This window comes from Rhagoletis zephyria, unplaced genomic scaffold (assembly GCF_001687245.7).
Source record: "Rhagoletis zephyria isolate East Lansing unplaced genomic scaffold, Rhagoletis_zephyria_1.1 Rzeph_scaffold_00439, whole genome shotgun sequence".
Lineage (NCBI taxonomy): Eukaryota > Metazoa > Arthropoda > Insecta > Diptera > Tephritidae > Rhagoletis > Rhagoletis zephyria.
The window spans coordinates 94,109-108,858 of record NW_016157523.1 but is presented as its reverse complement, the minus strand read 5'-3'; the positions used below and the strand labels follow the sequence as shown (position 1 = coordinate 108,858).

The 14,750-nt window shown below is 40.2% G+C and overlaps 1 protein-coding gene across 2 annotated transcripts; it reads right to left on the bottom strand.

The window, feature by feature from the left end:
• Positions 1-1,844: 1,844 nt before the first annotated feature.
• On the bottom strand, positions 1,845-14,386 carry LOC108359704 (protein disconnected-like). 2 transcript variants are annotated; one of them, XM_017611677.1, is made up of 2 exons: positions 14,379-14,386; positions 1,845-3,662 (listed from the first exon to the last, which is right to left on the bottom strand). In XM_017611677.1, exon 2 carries the CDS (start codon positions 3,618-3,620, stop codon positions 2,067-2,069), a length of 1,554 nt encoding a protein of 517 aa, XP_017467166.1. In that variant the 5' UTR covers positions 3,621-3,662; positions 14,379-14,386; the 3' UTR covers positions 1,845-2,066. The 2 variants fall into 2 exon arrangements, with proteins under 2 accessions (XP_017467166.1, XP_017467165.1); XM_017611676.1 differs by lacking the exon at positions 14,379-14,386 and adding an exon at positions 13,266-14,344.
• Between the last annotated feature and the right edge of the window lie 364 nt (positions 14,387-14,750).

The window sequence follows — 14,750 nt, the reverse complement described above, 5'->3', positions numbered from 1 at the left end:
TGTGTTCGTACCCGATTCGAGCGCTGAGCTCTATCGCTCGTAGCTCGATTTGCAATCATTAAAAGCTTGCAGCATTTTCCTACGTTTTTAGAGGTAAATAGCTCAAGGAAAGTGTACAGTCGAGCTATCATAGTGCCGGATTTAGGACGTATGGGCCCCCTAGGCTCCTTCCGTGGTGCGGGCCCCCCTGGGAGTACTAAGACAAACGGCGGGCGCGGTGGTCCTCCAGATTTTAGTTTTTTAAATTTGTAAACATAACCTAACCTTATAGGTAAAATTACGATTCGGTTTTTCTATACAATTTAAAAACACATGTTTGCAATTTTTCACATATTTTCATGTGTATGTACAGTGCCGGACAAAGTGAAATGTCTGCAAAGTTTTTTATTCTAATTTCTTCTCGCCAATTTTACATATAAATATTGTTCATGCTAGAACAAAAAAAAAATTAGGAAAAATCTCTAAACTTTGTGCAGAACTCAGGAAAATTCAATAAATTTGCATACTATTTAGTTTGCAACTTTCAAATCAGATTTTCCAGAAAAATTCTAAATATGCAGTTTTATAGTCCATTCAATTTTAGTATAAAAAAGTGCAATTTTTTTGGGGTCGGTGTTATTAGCTAGGATTTTATGAAACTGCAGTAAAAAAAGCCAAAAAGATCAGCCCGTTTACCGTCATCGACGTCCGATGTCGCGGTTTTGTCAGCTTCAGTTTAGAAAATTACCTTTCTGGTGAACTTTTGGTGACCACGAGAGAAACGTACATTCTTAATGCAACTTCTACATTTGGAAAGCAATCTTTAACGTTTAAATTGTATTAGCTCGTTGCCTAAATTGTCATCCAAGTCGTTTTCGCATTTCTCAAACAATTTTGTACTCTCTGCAAACATTTCTTTATCACCGAGCGAGTCTTTTGAGCTTTTTGAGGAACCCAAAACGTCCATGGATAAGTTTGTAGGCCTCAATCCTTTTCCTTTTTCCCAGTTCACTCCCAAGTGTGCCTATTAGTGGTATGCAACTTTGGGTCCATAATGTAGTCGAAGGTCTTTAATGTCAACGAAAGTTTAAAAATATTTTTATTTAATTTATGTTTTATTTTTTTATTTCTAAAATTTCTTTTATTAGTTATTATTGTTTTAAAAATAAAAAAATATATATTGAGTTTATACTTTTCCAGGGCTCCGCACACACAAAATTTATTTTTTTTTATTTAACTTTATTTTTTTTTAATTATAGCTACAAGGCGGTTACTTATATTTAGGTTATGCTAGCGTGTATGTACATCTGCAAGTAACTCACTCTTTTAAAAATTTTAACCGAGCCTCTCCACTCGATTCGGGTGCGCATTACGAACTGTGATTTCCGATACTTCAAAACTTGATGGCGCACTTAAGCCTGCTTCCTCACATCAAATAAAAAGTCATGTTTGTATGTAGCGTTCATATAAATTTGCTCTTTATTTAATACTTTTTATTAATTTTGCTAAATTTACTTATTGAATTCAGCTTAAACTTAATAGACACTATGATATGTTACAAAATATTTGTATTAAAATCGGTTGTTCGCCTACTATTTATTAATTGCGATAACACGTTGTACTTAAATCAATTACAGTTACATTGAGTATTTTTATTTATTTTTGAGATATCCTTTAAGAAAAACGTATACTTTATTGTGATTACAAAGAAGTCCATTGAACATAAAATTATATAGTTAAAATTTAAAATAAATTTATTACACCAAAATTCTTCCAATGAAATGGTTGAAATTAAATTTTAATACTTTCGCAGGTAAAATGAAATAAATTTACAAAAATACGATTACGATTAATACAAATAAATACATATTTACATTTAATTTGAATTGATATTTAAAACCTTATTACCTATAGTACATAAATATGTGTGTATATCATTGCGTCCCAGTATTGGGCTAACGATTGACTCCGGCCGCAAGAGGCCGAGCCTGCATTACTAAAAATATATAACAAGGTAACGGTGTTTGAGATGACTACTTGGAAGGACGGTCGCAGCGTTAACAACTGACAATAGACGGGCTCTGACTCTACACCGAAATCGCGCTTGTCGACATTTCGTTGTACTGCGCCTGCGTCTGTGTCTGCTGCTTGATGCCGCCGCTCATGAGCATCGATCGGTAGACTTCGGAGAGCAGATTCCACATTGGTGGTGCTGGCGAGGACCCATCGGCTACAGCGTCTGTCGCTGGTAGCGCGGTGGGAGCGTAGGGCGCTTCGGAAGACTGTGCTGCGGCGGCGGCTGCGGCGGCTGCGAACATCTGTGATTGCAGGAGGCGCAGTTGGTGTGCCTCGGGCGAAAAGGATGACGGAGATGTGGCTGCATTTATGCATTTCGGGATCGTCTCCGCATTGAGCATTTGGTTTTGGGCCAATTGCGGCGTCAGGTCAAGGCCTTGCATGCAATCCGTTGTGGTTTCATCCTCCGCCTCCATTTTAACAACCACTGGCGGCGAGACTGGCTCCTCGACCACTTCGTTATTGTTGCTATTGTTGTTGTTGCGCTTACGCTTGCCCAGCAAGCAATCCACCGAGAATCCATTAGACTTTGCCATCACCGTTCGCTGGGGACTAGCGCTGGGGGTGGGGCTGTTGGTGGGATTTGCTGCTGCAACTGGGCTGGATAAAGGTGTCTCCACTGCAGCGATGCGACGCTTGTGTAGACTAAAATCCAGCGGTTCGTTAGAGTTCTCCATTTGTGCGAAATTCAACTCCGCTTCCTCGTCAATAGACACCGATATCAGTTCTTCATCCTCATCTCTAACTTCGGCGTCACGTGCTGCCTCGTCATCTACGTAGGTCGCATCGACTTCACGGCAGTAGTCGTCCACATCGCTATGACTATCACCGTGACTAGTATTGGAGATGGTTGTGTGTACGTCCAGGATGTAACTGTCATCTTCACCCTCTGCATCGGACGCTGAGGTAGAACCCGTGCCTGTAGAGCTGTATCGCAAGCCACCACTCACTCCCAGCCGCTCGTGACTGGCCAACATGCGCTGTAAGTTGGCAGGATTTGTGGGCGGTGGGAATTCACCAAACATGGTCGCTGGGTGCGCGCCATAACCACCAGCGGCTGCAGGTGGCATGAGGCCCGGAAATGCGGCCGAAGGCAACAGACCGGCAGGTGACAATGAAAACACGGGAAATTGTTGCGCCGTGCGGCCATCGTGCGGTGATATCTTGCGGCGGATGTGAGGCGAGTGCAGCTTCGGATTGGGGTTGGCGCTGTGACGGTTGCGGGAGCGACGCGAGCTGAACACCATGTTGCAACCCTCAACAGTGCATTTGTGCATCTCACGCAAGTGCACGGCAGAGAAGTGTATCTTCAGCGCGCCCTTGTCGCAGAAGGTCTTCAGGCAGATGGAGCACTGAACGCGCTTCTTGCCCGTCACAGGGTTGATAAACTGCGCGGCGAGATTGACGGGTGGAGAGCCCCAGCGCTTCGGCTTGGCCAATGCACCGGCGATGGGCGAGGTGGCAGGCGATGCGGCATTCGAAACGGACATTGAGCCAGGTGCGGCGGTGGGCGGATGGCCCAGCAGGTAGGCGGGCGGCATGAAGGCAGACATGAGGTGTTCCATTTTTGCTTTTACGCTTGTTTGCGAATTTTCGTTTATTAAAAACTGAAATGAGAGAAAATAAGAGTTTTTTATTGAAATTACTGAATTAATTTACTGTTTTTTTTTTTGTTAGCTATGAGTCACAAATTTTTGTTAGCTATAAAGTGGCAACAACAACTTAAAATAAAAACTAAGTTTCCGCTTTTCTGAATAATTGTGGCTCTTCTTAATACAGTTCTGGCTCATCCGCCACCACCATTATCTTGATTGACAGTCTGAAGTGGTAGTTTGCGGTTAGAGCAGCGCTTCACACTAGCAGCAACAAAAACCAAACGAAAACATGAATGGCTGCATTCATCTGCGATCATCTGTGCATAATTAGAAAGATGACATCTCCTACTCAGCTAAAAAAAAAATGCCCGCTCTACTAAATTCAATACAAACGAAATGATACGAAACGCTGATGGAAGTGGTGCGAAGCTGGGCAAAAAGAGAGAGAGGCACCGTCAAGTAGATTAAACTGGAATTAAGTTGAGTGGAGTGGAGTGGAGCCGAGTCGAGTGCTTCGAGATGGAGATTGCATCATTTCCTTGATGTCAAAGTGGATAAGCGAAGACGCACTTGAGTGCATTGATTCGCGAGATCGCATATGGCAGGCAACACTTGCCAGCGACATCAGCGACTCTGAGGAAGGGCAAAACTTCTTAATTTCTTTACATTTTTTACGAGCAACAAGCATCACAGGCGATCATTGCGCGCAAAAGATTTTTTCAAAAGAATGCGCTGAAGGGACAACCATAACGTCGCGAGAGACAACTGCCAATCAAGGACGCACAGAAATTACGCCATAAATGTCGCCAACAGCAATTCGCAGTAAGCGAAGCGAACGCGTGAGGATTATCATGGAGGATGTGGATGTAGTACCTATTTCACACACAGATCGTAAAATTACAGTGAGCGCACTCATACATACTAAATTATCTGCATGCATATGTATGTATGTATGTATGTATGTACACTTGAAGGTGTGAGCTTTTGTGCTAAAATCAACGAGAAATGGCACAAAACGCAAACGGTTGAATGGACAATAAACAGGCACATGCGTGCATATGTATGTATGTACATTAGACTGCCTCACCTTCCATACAATGAAAAATGAGGTTTCCCTAATCTAACGGAATATAAGTACCCGCGACATTTTATGAGTTTTATAACCACCAAAATATTTGGGTTTGCAATTCTATATTTTTCGTAGGCTGGGTTGCTTAGAAATCGCATATTTTCACAAAAAGTATTTGGGTAACGCATTACTTTTATCAAATAAATTACACAGTTATACCAGCATTCATGAAAACGGCATTGAAAAGTTGCCAAAAAAATTCCCCAATTTGTATCTAATAATTTCTTGTGAGCCACCCTAATGTACACTATATGTACGTAGATTTGTATGCTGCCAGGCAGGGACATAACTCAAATCATAAATTCAAGTGATCTTGAACGCCAAATTTATATTTTGGATGACAGCAGAAAAGAATGAAAAAAGAAGTACAGAATTGGAAAAAATGTCAGGTAAGCACTTTTGTATTCTCTGCTTGACGCTGGAGGAGACGGCACCGTGAATCAAGTGCGAGAATAAAGTGACAAAAAAAAAATATTTTGCGCTGCGTAAAAGACCATTGTAGTTGGGCTTTCGAAAATTAAGTTGATGTTCACAGAGAGTGCGGCTCGAAAGCGGAGTGCTCCTCGAAAGCGAAAAACTTTGGCTCTTTACACTTCCAGGCACGAATGCCACTGCAGAGGTCGAATGGGCTAAATTACTGCTGAACATTGGTGACAGAGCGATGAAGACCACCGCCCATCGGCAGGAAATTCTTTAGCTTTCTAATCTGTATTCATGCAAACTATTCACGGCATGGCATATAAAGTGTTCGGGAGCGGGGCTATTCCTTGTCAGCTAGCACATAAAATATGTATGTTTTACAACACTAACAGCAACAGTTTCTGCCATAACTCGCCGCGATTTGAGTTACTTGCCGAAATCGCCTTCAACTGCCGCCAAGAGCGCGCAAGGAATGAAGGAAGATGCCAAGTCATAAACTCCACACACATGTCCATACATATTTACATATGGAGGTACATAGGTATGTGTGTATGGACAAATAGAATATATCGGGTCCAGCATGTAAATCGTGTGAGAAATGAAGGCTTTTAATCGATCGTAAATAATTACGACTTACACGGGTGCAGCAGCAAATCAAGCTGCGAACGAAATTCGTTTACGACAATCAGCAGCATTCAATAAAACTGAAAAGAGTAATAAAATCACGAAAGACAACGGCCGTCAGGCAAAAAAAAATAAAAAATTAAATATGCATTAAGAAATAAAAAAAACGAATAGCCGACGAATTTCGTCGTAAGCGGCAAGTGACCTCGGCTGCACTGTGACCCTGCCTGCCTGCCTGCCTGTCACCACAAAGTATTCCAATTTGTTTTTACCAACTTTCAACATCGTCGACCGCCGCCGCTGCCGCACTAATTTACACGCGTAGTTCATGTAAGCGGCGCGCGTCGCCAGCCTTAAGGCCCAGTTGACACATTTTGGTTGCCATCTCAGTTTGACAAACATGCTCGCATACTCATACATACATACATACATAGATGGCTGTACATACATACATATGTAAATGATGTTCACAATAAGTCGCACTCATAAATTGACGCTTGCCGCTTGCCGCTTGCTGCAGCAACTGTCACTTGTCTGGAACAACAATGACCGAACATGACATAAAAACGACAGTAGTTTGTTAATGCGCACAACAACAGCAACAATAGTCGTGACAAAAAAATTCCAAAACACGCTCCTTTTATGTTAACTTACAGATTTTTTTTTATTTTTCTTCTTCATAAGTGTTTGTCAGTAAAAAAAAAAAAAAAAAAAAAAAAANAAAAAAAAAAAAAAAAAAAAAAAACTACAAAGCTGGCAATGCCCAGAAAGTTGCCAGCAGCGCCGAAAAACCATAGCAGCTTCCAACAACAACAAAAGCTGCTCGCTCGTCAAGCGTCAGCCATAATCGCCAGCGAGCGTCACCAGCCAAACGAAGATGACACTTTTATCACTGGTGGTAGCTCGTTGACGATCCGACTGCTGGCGCGTTTCCATTTTTTTTTTTTTTTTTTTACCAGCTTCAGCAGCGACTTTGGCCGGTACTGGTGAGCCTGAACTGCTGATGTTGGTTTGATGTTGATTTATTATCGGCGGCGATTGTGTGCGATGATCATTAACATTTAGATTGGATTTTCAGTTAGTGTTAACTTGTATGTATGAATTCGTGTTTTTGTGTTTTTGTGTTTTTTTGATTTTTTGTGTGTGTCTTTTTATCTCGTATTAGCCTCTTTTTAGCCGCTTAGCTTGTTTGGGTGTTGAGCTGCTGCTGCTGCTGCTGGCTTTATTTTTATGCTGTTTTCTAGGTAGCCCGGTTGTGACCGCTATAAAATCCTAATGAGCTTTCTTAGCGCTCAATTGCTCGCGCGCTAGCTACTAACCGTTTTTGGAATTCTTTGACAAAATCTTTAGTTGTCAAATTTTTGATGGGAAAAAGCGTATAAAAAGGCATTAACAAAATGCGACAGGCCATTAAAGGCAACACCGATTCGATCGTACATAGTTAGGTAATTATAAAGCCATAGTGCATAGAAATCGGTACCTACTACATACATAGATATAGGATTGACTTCACAAGCAGCCGGCTGCAGGGAACCTTTATTTCTGCCGCCATTGGTTTGAGTTTTCAATAAATTTTTTAGGATTATGTTTATTTTTATGAATAAATTCATAAATTTTTATGAATAAAAAGAAAGTCACGTCCGACTATATCGTAACTCACCTAACCCTCTTCTATTGCGGCTTTGTATGGCTCCTTCTTTACCACCTCGTTTGTTATGACAACTTAATAAATAGGCACTGTGAGTAGAGTGCTCACTGATCCCTCACCTTCTTTGCCTCGATAATGAGTGGCTGCTGAAGGTCTGATGTCCACTATTGATCTTTGATTTTCCTATCGAAAAGTGCAGGGACATACTCAACGTAGGTTTACAAATCCACTTGCAAGAAATGGAGGTCGTTGCGTTTGCCCCCCTTCGCCTCCGGAATGACTTAAACCCCCTTTAGTGAAGCTTCCAGGAGTTACTGGAGCTCCTAACTCCAATTCCGATTCCAGTTGTAGAGTGGACAGGCAGACGAGGGCGAGGGCTATTCGCGCAGCTCTTGTCAACATTGATGGCTCCAATGCCAATTTACAAGAGCCGGCAACATGCGACCCGTCGGGTGTTTACAGATTTTACGAGCCCATTAGAAAGATAAATTAACAAACGAACGCAGCAAATGAGAAGACAAAAAGTGGCTTAAAGTGATCGCAACGATCGCCACTACGGGCAAAAACAAACAACTGTGGACAAGTACATATCTGTATAGCGGTAGCTATGTATGTATGAACATATGTATCTATGTAAATAGTTATAAGCAGTAAAACACAGTAACGACATTAAAATCAACAAAATAGCGCAAAAGTAGTTGGGAGCAGAAGCAGAGAAGAAGCGATCTTGCTGCTTTGATTTTTGATTACTAAGATTCCGTGTATGTAGTTGTAAGTTGTTGCCACGTTCCCTCTTCCATCGGCGTATCCCCTCTCTTAAACGACAAGTTGTGAAATCTTAACAAAGGGGACGAAAATTTATTATTTCTGTCTTTCAGTGTTCTTTTTTTTTCTTCATTGTTCTTTTAATTTGCGTGCATAGAGCTGGGCGGACTTGGTCGCGGAGTTGGCCGCCTTTTGATGTCATAAAATTTGAAGACCAGTAGTTGTAAAAGCATATTACCGCGGCGAAGGCAACAGATCGGGGGGGAGGGTAGAGGGGAGAGAGCGCGACCTGCGATCGGCGGAAACTGTAGAGGACAAAAATCACAAAACATTTTTAATGACAGCCACAAATGTGAGACTGGCGGGATACGACAAGCACTAAAAGCTAAAGCGGTCAACGGTGTCGCGCGCGATGGGAGAGGGGTGCGGTTCGGTTTGCAGCCGTGGAAGTGGACGAGCAGGGGCTGGCGGCGACAGTTGCGCCACCAAGCTGTGGTATTGGTGTTACATTTTATTGACATCGTGTATAACAGATATACCAATAATTACTACATGCAAATGTATGTACATATGTGTGTCTGTAGTGTACGTATGTATGCATATATGTATGTATGTATGTATTGCCCAATCGGCCATGATTGTGTTGCCTTAATGGACTACTACACTTCGAATGAATTTTCTGGCAATTTGTGTCATACGAAGTTGTACATACATATTTACAAATGGATTTTAAGTACATACATACATACATACATACATGTGCACATGTAGTGGGCATCTGCATGCGGCAGTGATTGGTTTAATTGCGCCGCGCGCTGTCAATTGAGCTGCCATGACCTGGCCTTTCTTGGCCCCTTTCGATTGGCTGCCTTTTCGATTTGTTCGCCCCGATTGCGAGATTTCAATTAAAAATATGAACATCCGCGGCTATGTCCGCTTGTTCACTGCTGCAAGATGTCGTCTGTCATCTCGCTGCGCGAACAGTGGCGTCGGGCGCTTGGCCACTTGGCCATTTGGACGCCAGCGCTGCCACTGGCATTGTTGTCTAGTGCATATTTTCGTTATGGCTGCTTAATTTTCAGCATATTTCTGATTTATTGTGTTTGTATGTATGCATGTGTGTGTGTGTACATACAAATGTAAATATATTGTTCTTGTTTTTTTTGTTTCATCTTATGACCTCGCTCTTTGGTGCTTTTAATAAAGGCATTTAATGTCAGTTTTTCTCACAGTTAAACTAAATTAATAATAATAATAATAAACGCCGAAAACAAGATGATAAAACGTCTGCACGCCAACATTCATGTATATAACACAATCAAAGCTGCGCTTTTTAGTTTTAAATTGGCTTTTATGGGCCCCAGCTTCGTCCCCCCCTATTCCACTCGCAGCGCTTAGTCTGTTACAGTTTCACCTTTTTCTATGTCATTTTTTTGGCTTTTTTTCTATGCATAGTTGCTTGAAGTTATTAGTATAACAAGGCCTCTGAGTGCTCTGGCTTGTCAAGTTGTTAATTATGGTCTTTAAGTGGCCTTTCTTGAACGCGTTTAACCCGCAGCGCCCGCAGCGAACGTTAAATGGCCACACAACGCTTTGACCGGAGCAGCGAATGCCCCTGATTTGCTCTTCTCACAATTATCCGCTTTGTTTTTTTTTAAAGTTATTAAAATTTACTTTCACTGGCATTTAGCGACTTTATTAGTACATTTTCGGATTATTCATTTGTTAAAATGTGTTTGAGGGATGGAGTAAGAAAAACTCACTGAGCTCATATATGTAAATAATAAACTACGCTTAGCACAAACTACCTTACAAAATAGTTCTATAGTAAGAAGATATGTATGTTTCAATAGTGTAGGATTTTTCTGCAATAAGACAATCTTCCTAATCTAAAAGAATAAAAAACAATGGATTCATATCATTAATGAATATATTTAATACTTCTATATTGTCAGTAAGCTAACTTCTCAATGTGTAAGCATTCCGAAATCAAAGCGAGACAGTCTAGTACCGTTTTTGTGTATGTGTTGTGTACATGTTTTTTTTTTAAACGTACGTGTTCCTTTTCTTTCGTACGTGTTTATTGATATATCTGTACTGTAATGTTTTCGGACGGTACTAGCTCTTACTGCCAATATAGGAGTATTACATAGGTATATGGATATAAGAACATTTATCTTTAGTCCACTACTGCATTTTTAAAGTGAAAATATATAATTCTGAATTTCTTTAGCTTCTTAAATGGAGGAGTTATATTATAAGACCTCATATCTGAACAATGAGATGTACTTATATTTAGAATTTCCTTATAACAAGGAATTATAAACTGACAGAAATGCACTTTTAATTAAAAGTCAAGTTGGCTCAAAAAAATTCCAAAAATATTTCTAGCGCTACTTACAAAAATTGGGTACCATTGAGAAGTTAATGAATCAAGCTTTATCTATTTAAAAGCCTAAATACAAAAGTTTGTCTCGGTCGAGATCAAATGCAAATGAAGTGCTCAAAGAAAATAAATTAGTAGGCCTGAAAAAAAAATGTCATCAAAACCAGCACTTTCCAGCAGCTAAAGTTGTGCTGTTTAAAGTCTAAGGGGAGTGGCAAACAAACTGAGATACAAACTTTATCGAATAATCGCGGATAACGAGTTTGCGGTTCTAATGAAATTAATAATTTTTTTTTTTAGATTGGCCGAGCTTCTCCTCCGACTTGTGGCGTGCGCCTTGATGTTGTCACACAAAGCGAAGGGACCTACTGTTTTACGCCGACTCCGAACGGCGATTTTATTTTTATGAGAAGCGGTTTTTCATGGCAGAAATACATCCGGAGGTTTGCCCTTGCCTGCCGAGGGACGACCACGGTTAAGAAAAAAATTTTTTTCTAAATTTTTTTGCGATGTTGCTTTGACGAGGGCCTGAACCCAGGTGCTGCGGAGTGGAAGCGCGCACTGCTGACCACTACACCATAGCGGCCGAAATTAATAAATTGCTAAAATTAAATTTAAGCTAACATCGTTTTACTTTAAATGAAATGCTCAGTCCTAGTTTACTAAAATCCCAAAAATGTATGTTCATTAAAAAGAATACATATATCTAAAAAATAAGACCGAAATGGTATTTTAGCGGTTGTTGCATAAATAACATAACACCAACAACTTAAACATTTAGTTTCAGTTTCAAATATGTATACAAGTTTAAATATTATTGCGCTTGGTAATCTGCCAAATCAAATCCCGTCCCGCCCTCTACTTTGATTTAAATGTTGTTGTTGTTGTTATTTCGTTTTTATCAGGCTTTTCTAAAAACATTTTTGACGTTATTTTGAAATTTGCCGATATGAAATAATTTAATTAACATTTTCTAGAATATGGAAATAATACACTGTGCTTCGAAAGCCTCGAAAGATGGAAATTTTTCCTGCCTCGAAAAAGGACTGTACAAAATTTTGTGAAAGGCGAAAACTTTCGAGCCAAACTACTCGAAAAGTATTTCTTAAATTTTAGTGTCGCGTTTTCGTCAATTAATTCAGAGAATTTACATTTTTCATTTTTTTTTGTGGCATTTTGAATGTTGCGTTTTTGTATGTACTTCTGCTGATACAATATTTTATTCACACAAAGAAACTCAGACTGAACTTCTAAAATTCTGAATTTCACCACTGTTAACTTCCGAGTTTTTTGAGTTGTTTACTCTTCGCGTTTAAGCGAATCCCATAGATCAGAGATGGACAAAGTGGCTCCCACGAGCCTTTTGCACTTTGGAGCCGGCTTGGCTCATTTAGGTGCTAGATGAGGGGTGACTTCAAGAGCCCAGCATGAACGGGGTAGACGAGTGTAATATAACTTCGTGTACTCCGACTCTCATTACTAATACATAAAATGTATGTGTAAAAATTTGCCCATCCCTGCCCTAGATAACAATTCTCCTTCATAAAAGGTATACAAAAAGTGTATAGATCTTGCACTAATCAGGCTACGATTGATCTTATCTTATCTTTTATCTTATCTTTTTTTTAATCCTCAAAATGTTTTATAAAAAAGCGGTTGTCTGGTAACTATTCAATGAGACGATCTTTTAAATGTTAAAAGCCATATTTTTTCTGTGCAAAAATTTCAGTTGGGTTTGTTTTTTGGTAGGTAAGACATGAAATATTTGGCCGACAATTTTTAAAGTTGCGTTTTTCTTATATCTATCTACATATTTATGTGCAAGTTCCATTTAAAATTTTTTCACGCATAAGCGGAACCACCAGGCAAGAATTTCTCAATTGTGATTTGAAGATTTATGGCGTCTTCTTTTCTCGGAAAAAATTTCACCTTGTTTTAGGGCAACATTATCAGAGTGCAATATTTTAAAGAAAGGGCAGGCAAACTTCGCAGCCGCGACGTAGGGCAGAATAAATGCCACATTATTTCTGGAAAAGAAAACGCTAATAGAAATTAATTTTCTAATTGAAGAATCTAAGCAAGTATATGTACGTACTCAGAAATAAAACAAGAATTTCATGCTTAGACACAAATCAAGAATTTTGGGCGCAAAGGTATTGTAACTAAAAAAATTCTTAGGCATACGGTACCTACATATATTAACCGCTTATTTCAAGATTTTTTTCTAGAGCGCAAATTTAAGTTTGATATTGTTGATATTTAACATTTGTACATAATTTAAATGCGGTGTATGTGCGCACATATGTATATACATATCGTCCCGTTTCTGCCTTAACCTGGTATCTGCAATAGATGTATTTTAGAGAGTGTAAGAAAAAATGCTTAATTTCTTCCCCTAGGATACAATAAACGCATTTTTTACGTAATATTTCTGTTTCCACTAACAGTAGTGAGCATCCTCATTAAGACTTTGTTCTATTTTCAAATAGTGTGACGCTTAAACAGCTGTTATAAGTGGTAATATTAGTTTTCCCAAAAATTGTAGATACGTGGTTAAGGCAGAAACGGGACGATATGTATGAATGTAGCACCACCGCAAATCATAAATGCCGACGGCTTGCAAATGACGTCCATAAGACTTACCTTTTGGAAAAACGAAATTATGCGTTTTCAAAATTCTTGTCGAATCAGCTTCTTAGTTAACTGTCCCTGGTGAATTTTAACACTGCGATAAGTAGTATTTCGATGAGTTCCAATATTTAGTTCAAAATACAAATTCGAAAACCTCAGCTTCGGGTAAATGGAAATTGTTTGTGTTCTCGCTATTTTTTTTTTCTATTTTTTCGTTGCGTCAAAAGAGTTATGTGATATAATTTAGCTTTATTTACATAATACAAATTTTCAGGCTCTCACTTATTGCGTGACTAGGTACATATTCACTAGTTTTATTGCAATGCACACAACTTTTTTCTTAATTATGTTATCACTCTCAGTACTTTTGTTTTTTTTAGTAGTTGGACACTGTGGCATGCGTTTTATGTTCTTTTGCTTTTTTTTCATTCGCCAATCAGCGTACAAATTCTAGTTCTTATCCAACTTGTACCCGTCGAACTTCTTATTCTACTTTTCCACTTCACTCCTGCACATAGTATGTCCACTTCCTACAAAGTCGTGGGTGACACTGACTGGCTGTGGCACTTTTTGTCGCTGTGAGAATTCAACTTCTGCTGTGTGCTGTCGCCGCTTCTACAACGACAACTTCTTGCTTGCAGCGGCGACTCACACCAGCTCAATCAAGCACCACCATCGGCGGCAATGACACTATCAACTACCAACACCGAAGCAAACCACACACGCACAGCTGTGCTGCCACAGGCAACACCAAAATGTGCGCTCTTAGCTGGGGCGTAATGTTCTTGACTGTCAGTGCTCTGCTCTGGCGTCGCTGCTTGGGGACACTTTGCTGCTTCACTCTCTGCGACAACACCTATGTAAGTATGTATGTATGTACGTATGTACGTAATCGAAGTGACGAGGATAAGGACAACTGCGTCTATCGCTGGTTGGGCTGGCAACAGCAGACACACACGCACAACACGACAAATTCAGCCCAACTGTCCGTGGGTACGTCTGTCGCATCGCAGTCATCCGAATCAGGCCCAGCGAAGCAAGCAGCGCAGCGTTACGAGAGCGCACAGCACGTATTTTGTTGGGAGCGACTTGGGTATCTTTAAGAATGACAAAAGAGACTGCCACATGCACATACTCGTCGTAGCACATTTGTATCTATCTGTCAGATTGTTTTCGACTAAATTTAATGCACTGTCGTGGCTGCGTTTGGGTTTGCTTGTGTGCGTACGTATGTATGTATGTACATGCGAGTTTTTGCGTGCTCAGTGACACTCAGCCGGCCACTTTGACTTTTGTTTTGTTGTTTTTCACATTTGTTTGATTGCGTATTATCATAATCACCGTCCGCTATGAAACTGGTCGGCGGAGCCTTGGGTGCTCGCTCACCTTGCGACGAAGCACAGCACGTGGTGGAAGTCGAGACCATGTCTGCCAGAGAAGAACGTCATGGTCTGGCAGTGGTAAGATACTCAATTCAGAGCGCACAATGCGATCAAT